Raw genomic sequence first — 25699 nt, forward strand, 5'->3', positions numbered from 1 at the left:
TGGGATCTGGGACAAAAGGCCGAGCGGAAATGATCAGCTTTATTGGATTCCTATCCGACAGAGGGAACGCGCAGGACTCACGGTCATTTGGAACTCTCCTTTGTTTCCACCTGGGAACCTTCCGCCCTTTGCTCTTTATTTTGATCCATAAGGGAGTGGCGGAACAAACTGGGGCGCTGGAGTCGAAACCAACAACGAGCTTTAAATTGTTCTGAAAAAAAAAAAAAAAAAATCATATTTGCTGCTGAAAATGTCATAACCATGGAGACACATTACCTCTGCCACGTCCCCTCTTCTCTGACCTGTTTTCATTCCTGAAGTAATGTCACAAATCTAAAAAAAGGTCGACGCAGCTGGAAACTACCTCCTGCACCTCGCAATACCCACAAATTGACAGGAGGTGGCGACACTTTTCCATCAACGTCACTGCTGTTTGTGCCGTTTGAACAGCTCCTCCCCGGCGAAGCAACGCAGAGGGAACAAACTGTAGTAACATTTTAAGAGTCAAGGAAAATAATTTCACACCTTTTTTACAGTCTCACCGCAGAAGCTGGTGCAGCTCTGAGAAGGCGAAAGGCGACACAGTGAAGATTTAACTATGTGGCTTCCGCCGGATAACTGCTGCTCATGCGCACAACGGAGGTCTACATTTTTACTGGTGTTTCTTTTTTTTTCCTTCCTCGGAGTGGCATTTATTTATTTATTTATTTATTTATTTATTTATTTATTTATTTATTTATTCATTTATTTATTTATGTTGAGCCAAGCTTCTTTGATAGAGCTGAAAATTCAAATTAGTATGTTTTTTCCTCGACTTCTACTATATTTCATGTCTTTTCTTGCAGTAGCTCTTACAAAGAGGATCTAATGTCAAAAAAGTAACGAATTCTAACGCGAGTGGCACTAAGTGACAGTAAAAAGTAATAACCCTGACACAAATAACTGAAGTGAGGTGGGATGGAAACAGAAACTAGAATTATCACTTAATGTGTAGATTAGACTGTTGTAGTTTTATTTCGTTTATTTTTAGTAATACGTTTCATGATTGCTGATATTGATAGGTTATTGAGGGCATCGGCATGTTTTAAGTAGCCTCGACAGCTTAAAATTTTAAGGCTAATAATAATAATAATAATAATAATAATAACAATTATTATTATTATTATTATTATTATTATTATTAGTGGTAGTAGTAGTAGTAGTAAAAATATAAATACATTAGGTGCATGTCATAGTACTTTTTCAAATTGTTGCTATTTTTGTCAAGGATGAAAAGCAATGACATATTGTGGTTATTTAAAAGACGTTTGAATTGACTAAATGTATCGATTATAAATGTAGTATTTATTACTATTAATAAATATTATTCGTCAATGAATAAGTAGGGAAGTAGGTCATACGTTAGTCGTGTGTTTTCTGTTCTTGTTATTTTTATTTTTATTTATTTTTATTTTTAATTTTTTTATACCTGCAATTCAATTAAAGCGGAGGGCCACTGGTAATATTTCCTCGGTTGCCTTGGGCATGGTTTTAATCCTGATGGACGTGTAGGTGTAGTTGCAGTGCATTTTGAAAAATGTTATATAGATATACAATAATATACAATTATACAATGTGTATATAATAATAATAATAATAATAATAATAATAATAATAATAATAATAATAATAACAGAAATTTTATTATTATAAGTCTGTTTTTTCTTGTCATTTTAAATTGAAGGAGCTTTTCATAAATTACATATCTGACTCAAGTGTGTGTGTTAAATTCAACGACAAAATTGTTTAAGTTAAAGTTGAATTACATTTTCAGCTTCGGTGATATTAATACAGAACATAAATAGAGATGTATTTGCATAAAATTGAGTTTATCACCAAGTCACTTAACTGATTCGTTTAAAATACTCGTAAAAGATTCAAAACACGTTCACCATTATTTCGTTACATTTCTACATGTTCAATAGTTAATCTAGTGTAAGGTGTTAAAAAGGAGTCTCACTGTTAATATACCAACGCCGCCTATTATTGCATTTATTAGAATAGTTACACGCCACTAGATGTAGGTAAAAATATTAAAACGAACAAAAAATAATGCATTTCCAGTCTCTTGGTGAGGAAGAAGGGAAGCGACATGATGCCGTTATGACTGTAACTGCATCTAAACATCATTTAGATTGCGAGAATTTCTCTGCAGCGTGTTTATTCGACTCTACGTGTTTATGCGTGTGAGGTGTTGATCCCGCTCCGTGGTCCGGTGCCATCGCGACATCCACGCCTCTGCTGATTGGATGAGAGCAACCGGGCCTTAGTCACATGGCTGAGTTCTTTAGTCCAGAGCAAAAATGGGGTTTGGTGTAAATCTAGGGTGTATTGCTGTCATATATCAAGCTACCTCGTAAAAACGACACTGAGGATTCTGGGCCAACAAATCAGAGCGGGGGTGAAAAAAGGGGAAAAAAATTATGAGTTCTTATTATGTGGACAGTCTCCTTTGCAAATCTGCGCCGGGTAGTTCTCTGTTTCCGATCGTCGAGCGAGCCTCTTGTGGCATTGGACCTGGAGGGGAGAACAGTCGGACTGCGGCCGTCACGTTTACGCCATCCCTCCCTGGAGTTTACAGCGTCAGTAACGCAGCCTACCAGAGTCTGAACCCCGTGTTTATCTCAGGATGTGGCCTGGGACGGGACATACACACTCAGGACTGCAGCAGCCCGCTTGATCAGGGCCGCCTGTTCAGCGGGAGCTGCTGTCATCCGGGACCGGGACCCCTCACCTCGCCTCCGGACAAACAGTACCATATGTACCCTTGGATGAGGGCATCGGGTAAGTTCTGACCCCAAACCACAATGACATTAAAAAAACAATACTTACGCCGGACCTTAGCAGTTCGATTAATATCCACGCGCTCATTCCTGTCGCATGGAAAGAATCGTAAAACTTTTATTGCGCAGCTAATGAGTTCTGCAGCCATAAATTCATTTGACCAAAGCTCCCGTGTGTTCACTATAGGCAGAGACTTGCCGCTGGGGGTTTTTTCCTCTGCACTCCTATTACTCTTACAGCCTCTTCTCCCCCTTTGTGGCTGTAAAAGAGTCCGGTCTGTGGCGTAAATCAGCTCCCTGTACTCTGCAGCTTCCTTCTAATTGAGTCTGCACCGCAGAGGCTGTGTTATTCTCTGAGAACCAGGATCAATATGACTCACAATTTCCGTCAGATGGATTTAGAGCACAATGAAACCTTATATATATATATATATATATATATATATATATATATATATATATATATATATATATATATATATATATATATATACCAGTGAGAACTGGTTCGTTTTAAACCAGAAACGTGTGGCTTTTCTGTGTTGGGGTGTGTGTGTGTGTGTGGGTGGGTGTGTGTGGGAAGACCATTATAGGCTTTTAGTTGGAAAGGCCTTCGTGACACCAGAGGTTACAGACATGTGCAAATGACTCCAACACGACCACTTTAAAGTGTCAAAAACAAACAACAACAAAATAACAACAACAAAAAAAGGCTTGTGTCTGTTGAGGAAATTTGAAGTAATACGAAAATACAAACCACAACAATGAAATACCATAGAGGAAAACATTGTGCCTGCAGGTATAAGTGTTTGGTTTGTTTTTTTTCATTGCCAGCTTCCGAAAAATAATAACAAAAACAATAATAATAATAACAATAATAATAATAATGATTAAATAACTGTAATACAGGCATCTAACTTATTATTTTTCATCTTCTCTGCAGATCCAACCCGAAAGCGAGGCCGGCAGACCTATTCCCGGCACCAGACCCTGGAGCTGGAGAAGGAGTTCCACTTCAACCGGTACCTGACCCGCAGGCGGAGGGTCGAGATCGCCCATGCCCTCAGCCTCTCCGAGAGACAGATCAAAATCTGGTTCCAGAACCGCAGAATGAAGTGGAAGAAGGACCACAAGGAAGAGTCCAACCACGAGGAGATGAAACAGGGCGACGATCACACCGAATCCGCAGATGGGGAACCCGGCAGCGCAGACCCGGTGGAGCCTAAACATTAAAGACGGAGATAGAGAGAATTAAATAACATTACATATGTTTAGGGATAATAAGGGACATGTTTCTTCACTTTTCAAGCGTGCACATATTCGAGTGTTTGAGTTTCAAAAATGATTGTGTGATTTCTGCTGCTTTGCATTTTAAATACTGAACAGCTAAGGGAAATAAATATTTCAACTTTATTTTTAGCTATGTTTTTGTAGATAGCTATATCAACACAAATGATCATGCATGTGACTGATTACTACTGAACCAACATTCCGTTGAACGAAAACTACCTAACATGTTCCCTTTTATACATCGAGCTTTCACAGATTGAAATTAAATCAGGATATTTTCTAAGCGAATACGGATGTCAATTTCTTTTGATGATAGCAAATGCATTGTCTCCTCCCGGGAATCAGCCTTGTTTCGAGACGGATGTGTGCTTTAATTAAATAAAAATTCATCACTGAATGGAAATGTAGGTGTCCTGATCAATAAATCTGAATATTCATGAGTGCTGTTTCTGCCTCGACTTCCCATCTACTGTACATACACGCCTCTAGAATTGAAGGCTTGCAAAAGTGCTTGGATAAGCATTAGTCGGCATTTTTCTTTTTTTTTTTTTTGTTGCGTTGGTAGCTCTAATTGACAATGTGCCAGTAACTAGTACTGTGATTAATTTAGGCTGTGTGCTAACTGTAAAGCCAGCAACTTCCAAATGAATGGGAGGCACATTAAAAGTGTAATGGAGCATAAAGAATGTTAAGGGAAAAAAAAAATGCTACGACCTGCACATGTTTTTATTACGAACATAATTACAGGGAAAGTAAAGGTTATAAACTACAGACTACCACATTTGGCACACTTGTAAGTGAGCCATATATATATATATATGAATACATTTCATATATCTATATATATTTTCACTTAGGTTGCGCGTGTATCCTTTGAGAACCTGTCTGCATATGTTCACACTTTCGTCGAAGCAGAAAGTGTGAACATATGCATAACAGGTTCTCCATATTCGGTCACCTGTGCAGGCCATTTTTAAAGTCTGTTCTGTGTGAGAGGTTAGATAAACAGTGAAGTTAAAGAATTTGAACTATGAGGATGCGAGGTGGGACTGGCTGCCTGCGGATGTTGAACTCTGCGTTCCCTCTCCTCCTCTCTCGGTAAAATGGCGCCTGATGGCGACCTGCACCCCCTCCTTCCCTTCCCTTTCTCCTTCTCCAGCCTCTCTCCTCCCCTTTCCATCACCCACCCTTTCTCTCTCTCACCCTCCGTCCCCAGCGCCGGGCCATAAATCCGTTGTTGTTTATGAAAATTTACAACACAGCGCTTCAACTTTACGAGCCGACTCGGCTTCCCATTGGCTGGACGGCTCGGTCACGTGTCATCGAGCCGTGAACATGAACTTTTTTATATTTATATATATATATATATATAATTTCCAATAGCGGAATAGAGCAGCCTTTCATTTAGAAGACTCGGGCTTTCTTGCTCGACTCTCCCCACCAGTCATCAACCTTATGTTCAACTCTTTCTCGTCTTTGCTATTTTGGAGATTATTGTTAGCATCTTTTTTTTCTTATTTTAAATCGAAACACAGGAGCTATACACTGAGACATGATTGGATATGTTTGGGCTTTCGACACGCCTTGGCGGGACAAATGGAAGGAGCGCTGGCGCGTCACTGACCCCCAGGAGTCCCGGTTTCCGTCCGTGGACTCAGCTGGAGGCTTTCCCCTTCCACCCTTGATTTGCACTGTTGACATGCAGAGGCCGTCACAAGGTAAGGCAGCTGAAGTTCCCAGACTGCACATGTTCAGGCGTCGATATGAATTCGCAAAGTTAAATACTAATGCTCCGTTTTCCTGTGCATTGTCGAATTCAACGAGAGGTACATGTCAATATCAAATAGATACGTGTCCAGGTTGTTGAAAGACTGCGTTCCTTTCGTGTTCTGACTTGCCCATGTGGACCTTATTTGTTTGTTGTTTTGCTTTAAATGTGGTCTGCGAAATTCAAAACGTGCTCTTTGCTGCCCTCCCGTGGATAAGATTAGGAAACGTTATGAAGGTCTGCCTGTAGTCCTGGTGCCAAAGAGCTAAACATTTGTGTATAATATTGTGTTAGTGTGTGACTATTTTCTGACCGTGTTTTGCATTTTACCTGAGCATGCACCTTTTAAACATTGACGCGTCAGACTGCGTGCAACTGCGGGTTTTGAAGCTGCAACTGGTGAATTGCAAATCTCTGCTGTGGAGCCAGAGCATCACAGAGCTTGGCGTTTGACAATTTTATTCTTGAAAATGTTATACACTGCCTCTGAATCTACAGGCTTAAAATATCAATGTGCAATCGTGGGATTGAAACTGTGCCGACCTTGTGGTGTCAGCTGCTGCTGCTGCAAATATTTGTGTGCAGCCCCAGGAAAGCCCTCGTGGGTTGACATTTGCGTCTTTTGTTTCTTGTAAATCTTTTGCATTTGACTGTGTGACCATGCAAATCGTCAATACAGTTGCGTTACTAAATTCGAGACTTTGCTGCTTCAGTTGCTTTGCAGCAAATCGCTGAGTGCACCTTGGGGAGAAAAATAAAAAAAATAAAATAACCGACAATATATTTTTTGTTCAATATTTTTCAACTTCTCTTGTTAAATTTCTTGCATCTCATATTACAGATGGTGATTATATCGGTGCATGCAGGCATTGAAAATTAATGCAAATAATGCATTGCCCCAATAAAGGGCTCTTTGCAGATTTTTTTTTAATGCTCGTTACCTTTTGCAATCTGTTCTTTAAGACCAAACACATTTTTTCTTGTACATTCACAGATCATGTGACTGTAATACAGACACGCATATATGTAAATATTTCTATTTCTAGATGTTTATGTATTGAATTTCTCAAATTATTCTTTTAAAAAAGGACAACGCTCATTTTTATTTTCATAGTTTCGACTGTGTAAAGATGATTGCGCCCAAAAAAAGTAAAAAAGGTTCGAAACATTATTATAATAATAATAATAATAATAATAATAATAATAATAATAATAATAATAATAATAATAATAGGAATAACATTCCTTTTTTTCATTTTGCTACTTTATTTTGGTAAACGTCCCCATCATATGAAAAGGCCAGTTGTAAAGCGGTTCGTCTGCGTTTTCTTCCAATCGTGTTGTGATGCTGCGTCGCTGTGAATGCCCCCTGACCCCCCTCTCGCCCCTCTGCCTCTCTCGTTCCTCCTTTCTTTTCTTTTTTTTATGGTCCTATAGCTCTCGGGTGTGTCCCTGCTTCAACTCAAACAGGTTTCGTGGGAACTTTGTTGTCACTGGCCCCAACTCACAGATCAGCTGCTGCAGCATTGCAGCTTCGGCAACACGCTCCTTGCGCAGCAGCTCATGTGCAACCTTTGTGCAGTCCTCTGCACTGCTGCAGCATGCATCCAGCCTTTCTGGACTCACCAAGTCGAACGCATATCTTGCGTTTCTGCGTTCTTAACGCGCAAGAACGGGCCTGTGCATTTGGGGAAATAAAACAAAAATGGCCGCTCCGGGGGTGAGAGAGGGCATGAACCAGGGAACAAGTCTGTGCTTCTGAGAGGCGAAGGTGCCATAAAAATTCCAGAAGAGAGAGAGAGAGGGGGAAAAAAGCCAAACGGGAAGCTCTGTCCGTTGCATGTGTGCAGGGCTTTATGGAGGCTTCTGCGCCTTCATGCACAAGATTTTGACCCCATTCCATAGTTCATCTCTTTATAATATAATGTCTGAAGCTGATTTATCCATTTGTGATACAATAAAACGCTAAACAGAGTGATTGGGATGCTTTGAACAGAGCAAAAACATAAAAAAAGAGAAAGAATATAAGTTTCCAGCTGAAAGTTGTTTCTTTTTCCAGTGACCATTTTTCAAACTCATTGTTTGGAGAAATGCAGAATTCTTGCCGTATCTGTGCAATTCTAAAGAAAAATGAGCAAATGAGAAATTTGGAACGCGACGAGCCCCTAATTTCTTTTCTCCTGCTATAATTAGTCATTATTTTTCTATCTTTTTTCCCCGTCTCATTTCAGAAACAATTTCTTCAGTTTAAACTACAAATTACTTGCGAGATATTCATAGATTTGTTTTCCAATACGTTGTCTTCTCCCTCTCATCGTTTCTCTGAGCTCGAGAACAAATCTCGGTTGCCTTTAGTTTCTCATTAAAAAAAAAAAAAAAAAAAAAGAGAGAACTATATTTCTCTCATCGGTCTCAGTTGACATCTCACACACATGTAAAAAGTAACTTTGCTGGAGGTCGGAGTCTTTAAAAGTCAGAATGATAAAAGAGTCGCCTCTAAATAAGACAAAAATAAGGTCGGATTATGTGCGTAAAAAAAAAGACGCAATAGCCATCTTCTAAAGTGTCTGATGCTTTGCATCGACCCATTCTAACCTGCTTATAAACCATATTTCTGTGTTCATATAAAGCCTGTATGTGTGGGTATTCATTTTACCAAAGTGGCACAAGCTGCAAAGGCTCTGAACGGCAGGCTCTGTTGCATTATTTGATATTGCGTATGTGATGTTTTGAGCTTCAATCTCCTCTCCCAACATTTACTCATCAGCACGTTCTCCCATGAAGTCGTTCAGCTCTTTTATATGGGGAAAAGTGCAAAAGAGCGCGCGGCCCTGCTCTGAATGGGCTTTTACTCTATTAACTGAGCCTATTTACAGCCATCTCCCGGCACAACGTGCATAACAGATTCTGATCGAATTATTCCTGTACACTATCTCTGGAGAGATTGAACTCTCAGCATGTCACGTTGTATTGTTTAGGAGACCTCTTTCTTTGCCGCAATGGTCGTTAACCTCCGAATGACCCCCGTGTGTGGAGCCCACGCCTCGGAAAAGCGCCGCAGACAGTCAGTGCAACAGTTGCGCCAGAGGATGGCGCAGCACGACAGTGGAAAAACTCCTCGCATAGCTGAGAGCGCAAGGCAGGGGAGGCGCGCACTCTCTCCCATCCCGCCCGAGTGTTTCCTGCGTGCACGAGTTTACCTCTGGAGGTCACCAGGCAGGATTTACGACTGGTCAACAAAAGCACGTGATTCTGCCTCGTACCCCATATTTGGGTGCCTACGTAAGAGAGAATCAAGTCCATGTCCCACTCTCATTTCCATAATTCATCATAAATTGTGCAAGGGTGCAATAGGACGCGCTAAAGCATAAGAGCCACAAATCAAGGAGCTGCAGGTTTATGCTGTTTACTTCCACTAAAATAATCACAAAAACAACAGCAATACCTGCAGCGAGCAAAAAAGGGGGAACTGTCAACAAATGAGCTCCTATTTTGTGAACTCATTCTGCGGTCGCTATCCCAATGGCGCGGACTTTCAGTTACATAATTATGGAGAGCATAATACCGCGAACGAGCAATACAGGGACTCCACGGCCATGCATTCCAGCAGGTACGGCTATGGCTACAACGGAATGGACTTGACGGTCGGGCGGACCGGCGGCGGACACTTTGTGGGCAGCGAGCGGACGCCGGGCTACTCCCCGACGCACACAGCGGCGGCAGCGGCAAGCCCTTCAGTGGACAACGTCAGGTACAGCCAGTCCGCGGGCGGCAGCCAGAACTCGTCCCTTTCGCCTCCACCTGAGCCTCTGCCGTGCTCCTCCTCCACGGTGGCCAGCTTGTCGCCGGGCGCCGAGACGCAACCCCAACTCAGAGCCGTGAAGAACTCCATAAGCGGCGCCCAGTGCTCGGGCTCGAACGGGGGAGGCACGCTGTTGCTTGGTCGGGACTGTGCGTCCAAGGCTTCCCCCCTGGAGGAAGATAAGCCTGCGGGGAGCGCACCGACGACTCCTCAGAGTGCCAGCGACTCGGCACAGCCTCAGATATACCCGTGGATGAGAAAACTCCACATAAGTCATGGTAAACTGCTCTCTTTAATGATCTCCTATCGATTTTATGTCTTGTATGTGGAGCTGGTGCTGTTGATTTTTTTTTAAAAAAAAGAAAGTATTGTAACTTACAAACAAATCGTAGTGAAATTTTGGTATTTTATATTAGTGATGTCTGACACAGATATTAAAAACGTGGCACCAAATCGCGCCTCTCACCTGTTTTGTTAAAGCTTTGATTTACGCAGATAAGGGTCATTTAGCAAAGCTCACCTTTTAGTCAGAGGATGAAATATTGTTTAACGATAAAATTTGGATTTTGAAATATTTTGTGTACATACTTCCATTTCTGTAGTGTGTAAATGAATATATTAATCTCCAGGTGGTTATCAATTCTTTTTAACTCAGTTCAGTTCAGTTTAACTCATTTGTGCAGCGCTATTTTACAACAAATGACATGGTAGGAATATTTCCAAGATAAATTCATTGACACACATTTATAATCCGATTAAGTTAAAAATGATTCCAGAAAGTCAGACTCAAATTTGCTTTCAGGAGGAAAAGAAAATATATATACAATTTCAGTTTCAAACTTTCAATTTCCAACTCGAATATTCAGATCCATGATGCCCAGCTCCCCTCGTCTTGGCAATAATGTGTTCAAACTTTACACATTCACGTAAACGTTCTTTAAAACTCTTTCTCTTTCTGCTGTGCTTCTGTCCAAAGATTTGTCCGGACCTGAAGGCAAGCGAGCCCGAACCGCCTACACCCGGTACCAGACCCTGGAGCTGGAGAAGGAGTTCCACTTCAACCGGTACCTGACCCGCAGGCGGCGGATCGAGATCGCCCATGCCCTCTGCCTCTCCGAGAGACAGATCAAAATCTGGTTCCAGAACCGCAGAATGAAGTGGAAGAAGGACAACAAGCTGAAGAGCATGAGCATGGCGGCCGCAGGCGGGGGAGCCTACAGGCCTTGATAGCCCCCCCTACATCTTCTCTCATAAATAAAGTGAAATGAAATAAACTATTGAAAGTGTACAAAAAAAAAAATAAGAAAAAAATCTCGCAAAGACTTGTTGGCGGAGGCTTTGAGCCACCTCATCTTCTGTAAATGCCCCCATTAACCTTATATTTTCTTTATATTCTCACCGTGTTAATCAGTATGCGAGTAAAAATATGCATTATGTACAGTTCTGTTAAGATTAAGGACAAAAAAAGAGAAAGAAACGTTTAAATTATTTCTTGTTCAGAAGGAGAAAAAAAAATCAAAAGCTTGAACTTGTCCAGTAAAAATCTGTGTGATGCACTCAAAACAGCAGTCTGATAAATACTAACTAAATAGAAGGTTTGTGTTTAGTTCTCTCTGTACATGTACTGTATATGTATGTATTTATTTGTCTCATGTATTGTGCCAACTTGTCAGAAAAAAAAAAAAAACTCGCTTTCCGATAACCAGCAAATAAGCGTTTTGTGTGCGTAATTGTATTGTGAACACACGTGTATGGACAGAGGTGCCGTCTCGCCCCTTTGTATGTACAGTGGCGGTGCTTTGTTTTCTTAAGTTGTTTTTCTTTTCTTTTTTTTGCAGGAGATTATGTTCGACTTGCTCACCTGGGCGCAGCACAGTTAACAAAAAAAAAAAAAAAAAACGTGTTCGTCCCTGTTTTTTTCTTGCTGTTTCTATGTGGAAGGTCCCCCACCTTTATGACTTCATCGTGATGAGCTTTTTTTTGTAAATGTTTTTCAAAGACTGGAAAGAGGTAAAAAAAAAAAATGCTACAATAATCAGAAGAATGATATCGATGCTCATGTTGATGATGGCTGTCATAGCCGTGATAATAAACTTTTTACTGGAAACGGCAACTTTAGTGAGTTTCTTTTTCAGACTTTGTGATGCGCGGGGCCGCTTGGTGGAGGATTTTTCCTCCAAAAGCTGGACGTGTGTTTTTACTGCTATTTAGGGTTGGCTAGTTTTTATCTTTATGTAGCCAGAAAATGTAAAAGATATTACATACATTTCTTAGGCCATAGACCGAATCCGGATTTAGTCCAAACTAAGAAGTCAAAAGTCTTGTTTAGAGAATCATCCTCAAAACCGTTAACCGCATTTAGTCATGAAAACTTCCTCTACTGGTAGACGTCTATATATATATATATATATATATATATATATATATATATATATATATATATATATATATATATATATACTTTTAATTTTCAACCAGGTTCAGATCAGACCCCAGTGGACATCTTTATCTGAACGCTTTTTCACGTCCCTGCGTTCAGAAGTGGAAAATGTGGTTGAAATGTTTTGCATTTCAACCACATTTTGTTTACAAGGAGGCGTTTGCTTTCTTCTTCTTTGTGGTTAATTCTAGGCCTCTGCTCGTTCTTCCTAAACATTCCACCCCCCCTCAAAAAAAGAAGTCAAAGTCTCCTCGCCTTTTCTGAGTCAAATCCGGTTGAATTCAACAGGTTCTGTCATTGAATGAAAGCTGTTACTCACCTTGTTGTGGTGTTGCATGGGAAGTGGGGTTGCGGAGGTGGGTGTGTTGGTGTGTGTGTGTGTGGGGGGGGGGAGAAACTCCACTAACAAGCTCCAAGCAGGGGCCGACCAGTCCACCCCCCACCCCCCTTTGCGCACACTCTTCTGAGCAATCCCCAGCAAATTAACTCGACTTTTTTCCCCGGCTGTAAACTTTATTACAGGGCCGATTCTGGCTCCTCTTGACATTTGGGTGCTAAATGAATGGGGGGTTTTGTCTATGAATTAGATCGTAAAAAATCAGCCGGCAGAGCGGCCAGATAGGCTCACTGGCCATAAACGGTCACGTGGTGGGCCATTAAAGTAAGTTTTATGGTTTTGGGGAGTTGACAGTATATTGCACATAACATATAATCGCAGTGAGGGCGAAGCCTTGTCTGACTCTCTCTTTGCAGCCTCTGTTGCTCGGACTTTCCTCTCGGCGTGGACCGGACACTCTCTCTCTCCAGGATGAAGACCGCCTCTCTGGGTAAGTTTCTCCAGACCAACCGGTAGCCAGAGTGCACTCACCCCCGTGTTAAACAGCCGTATTATTGTATTCGCTCCCCTCTCTATCCGTCCCTATTAGTGCATTACACTAATTTGTCAGTTGTGGAGTGCTGGATACTGGTCTCGGCAGATGTTGCGCAGGGTTGGGTCCAGCTCATGGCTATTTAATTGCTTCCTTTCCTGCGTAACTTGTTTCCCCTCCATCTGCGGTGTAACTCGTAATCCATTTTTACATGTTGGATAATTATCTCTGTGTCCATTTCCACCCCCACAAAACTTGTCGTCTTATTACATTGGAGGACTCACAGACCGTGCAGCCAGAAATGTTCCATATTGGGCAGCAGGAGAGCGGGCGGTGTCGCCTGATAAAGTTAAGCCCTGACGCAGGCCTGCAGATGCACAACGTGTGATTGGATTGCGATTGCACAGATGACTTTTGGAGCACGCGTGAAGGTCCATAGTCGCCGAGGGAAAGAGCAAAAGTTGCAGGAGCGCAAACGTGCGCTCCACATGTTGGATGCGCGTGGAGGTGGACTTTGGGGTTCGCTGTAAACACTGTCGGGTAAACACAACACAGGAAGAAGCAACAACGGGGGAAACGTTCGACAAGGAATTCCGTTTTGTGTCAACCAAGCTTTTCTTCTCCCTGTGTGTGTATTCGGGGTTGAAAAATTCAGTTGACCTAAAAACAAAAAAAAGTCACTCTCGCTTTGCGGGTGACCTCTTGTCTGGTCTGAATAAGGGCGAAGGCGGTCAGAAGTGGAAAAAGCGTTGAAAAAAAAAAATCACGTCTTAATAAAATGCTGATTGCATTTTTTGTTAAAGAAAACAGATATTTAGTGTGACAATATTTTATTACATTTTAGTTTATTTTATTATCCTTAACAATAATAATGTGTGTCAGTCTGCCCTTATTTTAAGCACAAATAAGTGCCACACAAGTAAGAAACTATCGGGAGCTGAAAAATCTGGTAACTAGAATGAAATTGAATATTATGAAATGTGACAATAGTTGGCCATATTTCATAATATTCAATTGGTGGTGACCACGTGTCTGTCTTCTTAGTTGGCCAGACAGATTAAGTAGAGTTTTGCGACGGTTCGGAGGCCTTGTTGAAGAACAGCTTTAGAGAGCTCAGAATATGGCTTTGCAGCGCGTCCTTTCCGGTCAGAAAAATAACAATCCAGATGGACATTCGTTGAGAAAACGCATTTGGTGAACCGAATTCATTCGTGGTTTGATGAAAAATCAAACAGCTTTAAATAAACTATTGTCATAGGAAGAGTATGATGGTTTTGTATCATAAGCAAATAAAAAATATCAACGTCCAAATCAGAAATGCAAAGCGAAACTGCAGTAGATTCAATTCTCCACAAATTTCTATTGTAATGTGAACTGGACCTAAAAAAGCAGGACAAAAACAAAAGCATATATTTGTTTATACTCTTCCCAGTTTCATTTGAGGCGTACTGAAAATCAAACAGGACGTGCCTCGAGCACGGATCTATGGAACCGAAGCGCCCCCTTTTCTTCCCCTTTGCCAATATTTCAAATAAGGGAGACAGTTCGACAGGGCCCCATGTGCAGCGCGCTGCCAGGCTAAGATAGAGAAGGGGAGCGCTGCTGTGGGTTCATCCGGAGGTCAGCCCCTCAGCACAAAGATGAATCTGCATCCTCTCGGAGCCACCAGCAGAGCTCGCTTTAGGCCAAGTTCACTGTCACCCTGCTGCATGCAGAGGAAAACGAGGAAAACAAACCGCTTCCACATGCATGCACGGCGGCAAACGCGCGCACGCCTTCTCGGCAATGCCAGGTTGCCCATAAGGACAGTGCACGTAAATGAAGTTAGCGAAGGTTGCAAAGCCTGCGGTTGTGCACCAACACCGGAGGGACTGATGTGTGCAGAGAGAGAGAGAGAGAGAAAGTTTTGAAGCGATGCTTCCAACAAAGTGTTTCCCCTGCTTTGCTTGCTCTGACTCTAATGGATGATTTGCATATTTTACAGCCCTATCAGCCTTGAGCTGGAGCTTGGTGCTGGATTGATTTCCTCCTCACTGTCACTGGGAATCATCACAAAGACGCAAAAGCATTTCACATCTTGGTTTTGGCAACTCGTCTGCTTATCAAATTTGTGGAAAATGATAATTAGTGCATATTAAAAGAGTCGACTTCTTCTTTGTGTGTGTGTACATATATATATAAATATATATTTCTGTATATATATGTATATTGGGGAAGGCTGTGGGAGGTTGCAGATATCTCTCCTGGCTGCTACTGATGAGAGCGATATATGCTGCAGAAGAGGAGGAGAAGGAGGAAAAATTGGGGTCAAAAGTTTACGCGCTGAACAAGTCTCCGTCATCTGTTCACTCGGAGCTTGATGCTAGCCTTTATAAAAGCAATCTTGACTCTCCACACAAAAGGCAGAATAGCTTTGCATTACATATGTTGCACGGTGCACTCCAGGTGAACCCTGGATGCGCAGTGACCTCGCGTTAGGGACCAGAGAGGGGGTGAAAGGGACCCCCCCGCCCCACACACACACACACCCCTACACGCACGCACACACACACACACGCATGCACCCCCCCCGCCACACACACACACACACACACACACACACTCCATGGGTCTCTCCCCCGCCTCAGCAACAAGATTGAGTGTTTGGCGTTTTATTAGGGCGGCTGATTGGTGAATTTCCTTTGAATAAATTGCATCTGATATGTTTAGGGACGAGGGCAAAATTTGCATTTTGAGGATTGATACTCTCGACCCGGTCACAGGGTAATGAGAAGGCCTCCACCCCCACCCTGAATAAGCGCCAGATCCTTTAAAACACATTTAGCCCCGCTCTTCCTGACCAGCTGAATAGAATCTTTTTTTTTTTAAACTAGAAATACCACAGATGTTTGCTGGGGGTTTTTTCTTGCGTTTTATCAAACAGATTCTGATTTTTTTTGTTTTCAGACATTTGCTTTAATTGTGTTGTCTTACGAAAGGTAATAACATCCAGTCAGCAAATACATATATTTAATTCAGTTACAATTATTAACCTTTTCACCCTGAGATTTTTTTTTTTTCATCTCAATTGAAAATACCTGGGAAAACACAGCATTGCCTTTTATATAAACATCCGTTAGGGAGTGAAAATATGCAGAAATGACGTTTATTGATGTCTAAACACGGTAGAAAGATGAAAAAGCTACAGAGACTGTGTGTTTTTTTTTTTGTTTTTTTTTTTGCACATAAAATCAAATAAGCTGCAAAGCGTAAATGTGATCTGCCGCCTTTGCGAATCAGGCGATATATTACAGAACAGACAAATAAACGGGTATTATCTTCTTAAAGTGTCGCTGAAAAGAAAGCTTGAAAAATCGTCGACTAAATGCTGTAGGGTTAATCAAATAGGCCGAAGAATCCTTACTTTCATAGTCTTTGTTTTCCAAAAACTGTAAAAAGGACAAATGGGGTAGAAAGCAAAATTCGCATCATACATTTTCCGGCCTAAATATTAAAAATCACCGACCTACTTTAAATAGACATAACATAAGAAAGATGTGCATAGATGGTCTGTTTGGAGAATTGTCCTAGAAATGCGCTCAAAATGTAAGCAAGCACAAGTTGCTATTGATTTCCAGATCAGATTCTTGGGCTTCACAATTTATCACAATTACGAAACAATTAGCAGACAGTAAAACAGAGAATGGACGAGACACATTTTACGTTTAAAACATATTTCCTTTTAATATCACGAAATCACAGTCATACTTATATCACCTGGAAAGGATAAACAAAACCACAACATAGAACATTCTTTATTGCAACATTAACATGGAATGAATGGAAAAAGAATGCTTAATTCCACATAAAAAAAGAAGTAATTATTATTATTTAGGTATTTTTATGAATTAAAATTAATTACATTCTACACATATAACACCGTTAGTGACTATTTGGGCGTTTTATGACCAACTTAAATGTTCATTTTGTCCAAATGTGTTTCATAATAATTTTGAGAAGCTGTAGTTGGGCAAAAAAAAAAAAAAGTTTTATCAGGCCTAAATTCAAAATTAAAGTGTCCTTAATGAGTTAGTGGTATCAAGTTGCTCCACGTCTTGTGATTGTACACACACACATCCTAAAATGGACGATTAGTTCATTAGTTTCAATGCATAATGCGGATTATGTGGATTCCTATAAAAATCAAAGACGGTCAAATGTATTTTATCATCAAAATATCAGTTCACGATTGATGGATTTGATGTTTTCTGTATTTTTGCTTTTGCAGAATCGTTTGCACCCAAGATAACTTGCGCTGTTTAAAGAGAAGAAACAAACAAACAAACAAACAAACAAAAAAACGTCTTTTGTTCAACTTTTTAGAAACGTTCAGCGCGTCCACTCAAAACTAGCAGCTGTAGAAAGACGCCAGTTACTCTAATGGCTAATTGTTGCTGCAATAACCACGCTGTGAAAACGTCATAACGCCATGCATACCGCGCACCAAACGATTATATTACCAATGCCAGCCCGAGCCACAATGTTTCTTTAAAGACGTGAATTGGGCATGTTTCTCTGGCATTTCTTGATTTTTTTCTTGCTCATGCAGACAGAAGACCTTGTGGGAGCCATACACAATCTGTCACCATCATCTCAAAGCACTTCTCTGATAATCCAAATTTACTGTATACTGTCAACTTGATATATATGAGCTGACTCGACCTTCACTTCACAGTGTGTATGCGCCCGGAAAGCCAACACCTCGAACCCATTCACTGTGAAAGCTGAAATTTCAACTCAAGCCTGTTGCGGTTTCAGGCGTGATTTTCAGTTTTAAATCTTGTGGAAAATTGCGCGGATAACGAGCGCGTTTTCACACGCTTTCGTCGGGTTTCATTGGGACTGAAAGTAGATCAGTTTTCTTTTCTTGCATTTTGGCACAAATGTCTCCAGGAGCCATTGCGCGCAGGCCTGAAGTAGATAACAGGAGTAATCTGAAGCTGTGCATTCGAACGCTTTTCTAATAATGACGTTTAAAAAAAAAAAAAAAAAAAAAAGGTGTCCGAGGTTTATAGCAGCAACAAGTAGAATCATCTGTAAAACTCGCAGCCGCTCCTAGCCTTGTCGGCTTAATTTACTGTAAGTGGATAACGGCTTAGCTGACCAGCTCTATATTTATGCTGGACCCGTGTTACAATAGAAAGCCAGCAGAGTGTGAATTTAGATATCATGTGTAGCCTTCTTACCCGCCGACATTATGTTGACACATTGCCTCTCAGGTGGTCTCTGCGGCCGTGTAGGACACAGTGAATCTCCAGTATGCCATTTGCAATGAGTTAGGATGGATACTTAACCAGCTCTGGCTCAGTGCGCACGGGCCTGGCTGTTCTCAGGCGCCCTATTCCAACAGTCTGCAACTTTTGTGAAGATAAGGACTCTGGAAAACATCAGAAAACCCTTCATTCACATGCAATCTATATCCTCACGTCTGAACGTATAAGTATTTTTGCAAACGTGTTACCAAGAAATCCCTCGAGGAACCTCCTTGTGTGTTGAAGTGCGCGCCCCCTGAAGAGCTAAAGAGAGCCTTGCAAAACTGAAGTCCAAGTCCGGGGTGAACCCCAGGTCACCGCGTCTAACAGATATGAAAATGTCGCCTCTTTGGGAAAAAAAAGAGGGGGCAACGCCTTGTTGTTTAACAAAGACTGTCAATGGGCAAGATTAATCAGAAACAAAATGGAAACGGTGTCACCTCGGGGTCAGGCAGAAGTTATCTCTGTGTAGGGGAGCGTCAAAAAAAAAAAAAGAATAGGAGAGAGGCTGAGCAGCAGCAGCAGCAGCAGAACAGAAAAAAAAATAGGGAGAGAAAAAGAGAAAAAAGAAAAGAAAGCTTTCAGTATTTCCGCAAGTTTTGTGGGCCCCTTCTGGTTCTCTCTTGCAGAGGCCTTGTCGAGGTGGACCAGATCCGAGAGGAGCTGCTGCTGTTGCTGCATCCTCGAGGAGCACGGATACAGAGGGTCATCTCGGATAAGGAGCGGAAACTGGACGTGAACATGATGGCTGATGGCGAACAGCACGGTCAGACACGCTTTTCATGATGTCCTTCTAAACATGCAACATGTCTTTTATCTTCTGTTTTTATTTTATATAACCAGAATTTTTATTATTATTATTATTGTATCTCATTGAATCACAGACAATTCAGAATTTCAAAGCAGATTTCTGTAAATTCATCTTCTTCTCATTATTATTATTATTATTATTATTATTATTATTATTATTATTATTATTAGCACCATTGTTGTTCTTGTTGTTAACAGCAACAAGCGCAACAATACTAAACTAACTAAAAAATAAAATTGCAGTACTTGATGAAACTAAGAACTAAGAGAAAACTATATGAGATTTTGTAGTAAAAATTTTAAAGGCTGTTTTTATACTTCTTAAATGACTTCCCATGATGTATAAATTTATTCAGGGGCATTATTGCAAGTAAAACCTATGGTCGTCCTCAATGCACGGACACTTTCAGTTCTGACGTGCAGCTCTCTATTAATGCTTCTGCAGGATATTTGCTTTGGCGTCTGGCTGTATTGCACATGCAAATCAAATGTTTTAGGTGTTAGACAAATTTATTTGCCTTTTAATAGAACTCGAGACGCGGCATTGCACGCTTTCAGCACAAGCCAAGCTTACTCTGCAAAATATGGCTATGTAGACTCTCCATCATGTTGTCAAACAAATAGAAAAAAGCCGTTTTCTTGTTTTTTTAAAGCAAACTATTGAGGTAAAAGATTGGGGTCGGCAGATTGGAGGTTGTTTTTTTCTTTTTATTTGAAGATCTTTTAAAGCAGAGTTTTGCAGGTTGTTTGCACGTGTTGTGCGTGAATCAGAAGACATGTGCCAGTTTCAGAAGGACGCGCAAACCCGTGAAGACTTTCGAGGCTTTTGACATCTTTTGTTTTCTTTTCCAACCATGATGATTTTGATGTGCCCCCAATTCAAATCTGCGTTGCATCTTTGGGATGCAACAGATTCCAGTTGCAAGCAAAGGTGTTCAGCGGGAGCACGACCAGATTTATTCTGCCTCAGCCGAGATGCTGAACCTCGCCCACCAAAGTTCGCACTCATGCAGTAAACAACTTAGCAGATTACTTTCTTTTGCTTTATATGCTGTGATTTAATAAGGAAAACACCAACGTAAGCCAGTCCGAGCGCTGCTGCTGGTGCCAGTGCCATGCTTTTCCATTGGTTCCTGTTTACATGATGCCCACAGGACAGGCGGTGATTGGTGGCCTCCTCGCACGTGACCAGACAACTTTGTACATTTGACAGGGGGGAGTAGGAGGGTTTTGTGGAGATCAGAAAAACGACAGCGCGATAAAAATTAGTATTGTTGCACTTCACAAATTAATGACCATGAGTTCCTACTTGATAAACTCCAACTACATCGAGCCTTCCTTCCCACCATGCGACGAGTACCAGCAGAGCGGATATATCCCCAGCCACGGCGACTACTACGAGCGGCCAAAGGATACGGGCTTCCCCCATCACGACGAGCAATCCTATCCCAGGTCAGGCTACGCGGAGACGGGCTATGACTACGGAACCGTCCCCTCGGCTGCCGCCGCTGCAGGACTCGACGATTTCGGCGACGGGCACCACGCACAGCCGCAGCCGGTCCCACAGAGCCACGGCGCTCGCCTCTCCGCGGCGCCAGACGGTGGCGCAGGGGCAAACGGGAGCAAAGACTGCAGCCTCGCCGGTGAAGTGTACCCCGGCGTGGCGAAGGGCAAGGAGCCGGTTGTCTATCCGTGGATGAAAAAGGTCCACGTTAGCAGCGGTGAGTTCCCAGCCACTGGAAACACAAGCATGAGCCCACTGAGGCAGCACTAGTAGCAGTCCTTACAGCAGCAATTTACGACTATCGAGCAGCAGGGTCGGTAATTAAGGACCCTAGTAAATTTTATTGCTTGTGTTCGTCTGTCTGGGGCCGTGCGCCTTTGTTGCTTTTTAACCCAAACTACCTTCTAGCACTGGAGCCGAGCCAAAGTGTTATATTCCGCCCTGCTGCTTTTGTTAATCATTCCTAAGCTTTGATGTGTCCCTGGATGCGAGTGCTTGTACACATTCTCTTCCGTTAAGGAGAAGAGACTTTAGAAGCCGGCTGCAGAAACGTGGTGCACGAATTATGCAATATGCGTGTGCAGTGGGCACACAGAAAAAAAAAAGCAAATAATGCCTTCTTAAACCTGCATGTAACACCTGCCTCCCACTCCCCCCAACCCCCTTTCCCGTCTCCCAGTCAATGCCAGTTACAATGGAGGGGTGCCCAAGAGGTCCCGCACTGCCTACACCCGCCAGCAGGCTCTAGAGCTGGAGAAGGAGTTCCACTTCAACCGCTACCTGACCCGGCGCAGGCGGGTGGAGATCGCGCACACCATGTGCTTGTCCGAGCGCCAGGTCAAGATCTGGTTCCAGAACCGTAGGATGAAGTGGAAGAAGGAGCACAAGCTTCCCAACACAAAGATCCGCTCATCATCCGGGTCGGCCTCTTCCTCAGCCTCCGGGGCCCAGCAGCAGCAGCAGCAGCACCAACAGCAGCAGATCAAAACAGGCCAGCAGCTTGTCCCAACGCCGTGCACAGTTGGTCTATAGTGCCCAGAATAACAGACCCCACATAATCCAGACTGAGATGGCGAACAACACATGTGGAATTCGATGGACCGATTTTCAGTATTTTACACTCATGGTGTTATATCTCTGTAAGCTTGCACATTGGGCCTGTGCCACGTCCTTTGTACACCCTTTCGTCCTCACCCCCCCCCCCCCCCCCCCCCCCTTCATAAAAGCTTGAAAAATCACCTTTAATTGCCACGGTGGCAACTGAAGTGTTTGGTTTCTGATGGAAAAGAAGGAAGGAAGGAAAAAAAGATAAACAAACAAACAAAAAAAAGAGAAACAAAATCCAACGCACATTCAGACGTGTAGGACTTGGATCACAAAGTGTGTGTCATTGCAGTTAAAACTGAGTCAGGTGAAAGTAAGTTTGTGGTCATTTTTTTCTATATGTTCTCTACGATTATTATTGTTTTTATGACCATTGCTCATGGAAAGTTCTATTATACTTGAAAGATATTTAGGAGACTCTGTAGATGCCTGTTTATTTAGGGTGGGGGGCTGTTTTAGGTAGAGGAGGGAGGGGGGGCGGCATCAGTCAGAGGAGCAGCAGTGTAGTTCGTGTGTTTGACTGGGTTGGTTCTTACTGTTGAATGTATAGTCCAGGTGACGTTCACATCAAATGTACATAGACAAATCCTACCTAATGAAGGCACAATGAGGGAAAAAGGCGTTGTTGTTTTTTTGTTTTTTTTTTTCGTGTCAAGTTCTGTCGGTGTTGTACACAAAGTCCATATAGATTCATTTGTGCTCCCGTGCGTCCTTATGCTGTGTTGTGTTCTAAACTGTGAATATTTGTATGTGCTGTCTCAGTAATGACCAATGTAATGTAGGCTATATAGTGTAGGTTAAACCTGTCCTTGTGAAATAAAATATGTGCTCCACTTACGAGGCTCGACGCGGTTTTGGATGTTTTTTTGTTTGTTTTTTTGTCATCGCCAGTATTGATTTCACTTGAGCGCAACAGTCTGTTTTCAAAGCCGTTCTGTCGTTTACGCGCGGTTTTACCCGAACTCGTAAAGATCTTTTTTTTTTTTTAAGTAATCGTTATTAATTATTAAAATTAGACATTAGGAGACAGAGTTTATCTATCATTTTTTCCCCTCGTTCTACATTCAAATATTGCGATCTATCCAGGAACTTGACGTGGGAATATTTTAATGGTATTTTATTGCATCTGTTATGCCCCAAAAAATGTTACGAAATTGACTTTTGTTTCGTCCTGCATGTCCGGTCCAAATTTAGCCTAAACAGAAACGCAGAAAGTCAGGCTTGGTCAGCCAATTTTAAAAACTACACACACCTTGAAACAACAGTTTGACATCAACAGACTTTTATTATTATTATTATTATTATTATTATTATTATTATTATTATTATTGTAATTTATTTATTTTACATTTCATCTATGGTTTCACGATATCAACACAAAATTTGATGCTGTCATTTCTACATTTATTCATCAAGAATATATGAACTTTACTGATTAGAATATTTGCCAATCGTCGCTTTTGAAAACCCTGCTGTGTGTTAAGACGCTATTCCTGCACGACCCTCTTTAAATAATTGTTTATCTTTTCTAACAGTTTATGACATTTGCATTGAGCTTTAATTTGGAGATCAATGCGCAATGCTGTGTTGTTTTTTTTTTTCTCCTTTCGGAGTGCAACTACTAGTGATGTGAACCCTAATATCCGTCTTGTTACTTTCCGTCCAGACATGTGTTTGCATCTTCTTGTTGTGTTTTTCATCGCTCGCTTGTCTCGGATCCAAATCCGTGCACGTGCATGGCATGTTATGCGGATATTCTTGTATTAGGAAGATATGTGGCAGAAACACATGATCCGAGTCCACGCAGTATTAGCTGAGAGCAAGTGTTTTTTATTTATTTATTTATTTTTATTATCAAATAGAAACAGAAAATGCCAGAATTGTCTCAGAACAAGTTGATGTTGAAAAGTTAAACCTGAAACGAGATAGTAAATGTGTTTATAGATGTTTAAGTGAGCTTTAAATGTGGTCGTGATAGTTCAAGAAAGCTATCCATGCATTATTTTGAACGTTTTTATTTTTGGCTAAATATGGGGCAAAGCATTTTCCAAGGCTAAAAAAACAAAGACTAGAAAAGATATCCTGGACATACAATGTTTGGTGAAACACCAAACCTGAACAGTTACGCATATCCTGCCACACATAATTGTTCCAACTTTGCCACTCCAATGATAACTCCAGCCAACGTTACAACACCAAGAGTGTGAGTAGTGGTCACTACCTGCCCCGTCCAAACAATAGAGAGTTCAGCCAGGGGACAGCGGCAGCCACTGGCCAATCACAGGCTCCGAGCACTTCTTCTGACCCCTGACCTTTCGACACACACAATGTTCAGACCATACATCAGCGCTGAGACCTCCGTCAGCCCATTTGAGATTTATCCAAAGACGGCGTGCCAAACAATAACCGTGTTTAAGTGTGAAACTGAGCCATGAATTTTCCCAAAATTATTCCAAGAGACAGCGCTTGTGCATGTGCAGATTGTCACAGAGGGAGCGCTGGCAGGGCCCGGAGGAGAGGGCGCACATGAGCAGTAACATGCTGAGGTTTTGCATGTTGCAGTGCATAAATTTGAGGATGTGTTGGCATGTGTTGGTTTAAAGCCCATAAATACGTCGGCACGTTCATTGGTTATGGGTTTACAGAGCACAAATTGTAAATTGCCGTTTAATGTAAACGTACAACGGACACAAACAAACTGCTTATTCTTTTCCTAACCACATTTATTGAGAGAGAGCGAAAGAGAGAGAGAGAGAAAACAAATCTGGAAAATATTAATACTTTTTGCTACATAAATTCTCTCCTAGACTGTGGGCTTGCAGGATGACGCTCAGCCTGATTGGCACGTACTTTACGCACACGTCCAAATATATAGTTCAATTACGCATTTCAAGTCTTTGATTCTCGAATAGAGGTCACTTTCAGAGTGCTGAAATTTTAATCTGCTCTTGTTCACGTGACTTGCTGAATAATGGATGCCCCGGGGGGTCAGAAATAGATCTGAAAATGCGACTTAATTTCATTTGAAGTGATGCTCTGCAAGGTGCGAGTCAGATCTCTTCTCCTTTGACAGAACCTAAGGAGGAGGAACCATCATGACTTGTAAGTAGAATCGGTGTAGTTATATTCTAGCAATTTTATTTAGGGACACGAGGAGAATGCGTAAAATGTCCCAAAATTGTAGATCGTTCTGGGATTTTTATTGCAGTTATGTGTTAGTATACCAATGTAGGTTAAAACGTGGCAAATTTTCAAACGCTTGCATGTCCAGCCTATCAACAAATCTACATTCTAAGTAAGTTGTTGAGGTGATCAAATAGATCCAGCGGTGGATTTTATTTCAATCTGACTGTTGCTCAAAGTTCTTATATAATACTCAATAAAATGTTTACGTTTTGTAATATTACACTATTATTATTATTATTATTATTATTATTATTATTATTATTATTATTATTATTATTATTACTCATAGTTTATGTTTGTTGTGGTGAATGCTGACAAACATGCATCCATGTATCCACTGTTTGCATACAAATCGCGAAGGAATATTAATCTGAAAGGATGATAGTGCTGGAAAACATTCTTGCTACGTGACGTTTTGTTGTTATTCATTCATGCATGTATCTATTTATCCATTTCATAGTTTGGATGAATACAAACTGTGAAAATATGGTTTTTTCCTATGTCACACTATGGTGACATAGAAAATTAAAAACATATATATATATTTTTTTGTCTTTAACTGAGAATAAACCTAAACCTCGTGCCACAGTTTCTATGTTGTTTTCATCATTAAAAAAACAAAAACAAAACGATTTTGGCTCTAATCATCTCATCTTCTTCTCTGACTGTTGGTGTTTAACAATGCAATTAGGAAATGGCAAAGGAACTGCAAATATAACAACTAAACTGAGTCAATTATTATTATTATTATTATTATTATTATTATTATTATTATTATTATTATTATTATTATTATTATTATTATAACTTACA

At 41.3% G+C, this 25699-nt stretch overlaps 4 protein-coding genes across 7 annotated transcripts in view; all 4 read left to right on the top strand.

Moving 5' to 3' along the window:
- The first annotated feature begins 1737 nt into the window (after window positions 1-1737).
- LOC114155609 (homeobox protein Hox-A7-like) lies at window positions 1738-4549 on the top strand. The gene is made up of 2 exons (XM_028035576.1): window positions 1738-2823; window positions 3766-4549. Exons 1-2 carry the CDS (start codon window positions 2463-2465, stop codon window positions 4053-4055), a joined length of 651 nt encoding a protein of 216 aa, XP_027891377.1. The 5' UTR covers window positions 1738-2462; the 3' UTR covers window positions 4056-4549.
- Window positions 4550-5715: 1166 nt separating this feature from the next.
- hoxa3a (homeobox A3a) overlaps window positions 5716-25699 on the top strand; it is a 33591-nt gene continuing 13607 nt past the window's right edge. The window contains exons 1-3 of one of the 4 annotated variants that reach the window (XM_028035427.1): window positions 5718-5830; window positions 12876-12949; window positions 18912-19048. The gene's annotated coding sequence lies outside the window, so the exon portion shown is untranslated. Of the gene's footprint in view, window positions 5831-12875; window positions 12950-15545; window positions 19049-25699 lie in introns of those variants that run through there. The other 3 variants (XM_028035429.1, XM_028035433.1, XM_028035430.1) reach the window with 3 other exon arrangements.
- hoxa5a (homeobox A5a) lies at window positions 5718-11706 on the top strand. Its single transcript, XM_028035438.1, has 3 exons — window positions 5718-5830; window positions 8859-9960; window positions 10659-11706. The coding sequence occupies exons 2-3, from the start codon at window positions 9360-9362 to the stop codon at window positions 10907-10909; spliced, it is 852 nt and encodes a 283-aa protein (XP_027891239.1). The 5' UTR covers window positions 5718-5830; window positions 8859-9359; the 3' UTR covers window positions 10910-11706.
- On the top strand, window positions 20390-21628 carry hoxa4a (homeobox A4a). The gene is made up of 2 exons (XM_028036471.1): window positions 20390-20813; window positions 21276-21628. The coding sequence occupies exons 1-2, from the start codon at window positions 20390-20392 to the stop codon at window positions 21626-21628; spliced, it is 777 nt and encodes a 258-aa protein (XP_027892272.1).

This window comes from Xiphophorus couchianus, chromosome 13 (genome assembly GCF_001444195.1).
Source record: "Xiphophorus couchianus chromosome 13, X_couchianus-1.0, whole genome shotgun sequence".
In the NCBI taxonomy this organism is placed as follows: domain Eukaryota; kingdom Metazoa; phylum Chordata; class Actinopteri; order Cyprinodontiformes; family Poeciliidae; genus Xiphophorus; species Xiphophorus couchianus.

Excerpts from the sequence above, each read along its gene's own strand:
- LOC114155609 (XM_028035576.1), top strand. The coding sequence starts at position 2,463 with ATGAGTTCTTATTATGTGGACAGTCTCCTTTGCAAATCTGCGCCGGGT. Across the intron at positions 2,824-3,765 it reads CCCTTGGATGAGGGCATCGG|ATCCAACCCGAAAGCGAGGC; the intron begins GTAAGTTCTGAC and ends TCTTCTCTGCAG.
- hoxa5a (XM_028035438.1), top strand. The coding sequence starts at position 9,360 with ATGAGCTCCTATTTTGTGAACTCATTCTGCGGTCGCTATCCCAATGGC. Across the intron at positions 9,961-10,658 it reads AAAACTCCACATAAGTCATG|ATTTGTCCGGACCTGAAGGC; the intron begins GTAAACTGCTCT and ends TTCTGTCCAAAG.
- hoxa4a (XM_028036471.1), top strand. The coding sequence starts at position 20,390 with ATGAGTTCCTACTTGATAAACTCCAACTACATCGAGCCTTCCTTCCCA. Across the intron at positions 20,814-21,275 it reads AAAGGTCCACGTTAGCAGCG|TCAATGCCAGTTACAATGGA; the intron begins GTGAGTTCCCAG and ends CCCGTCTCCCAG.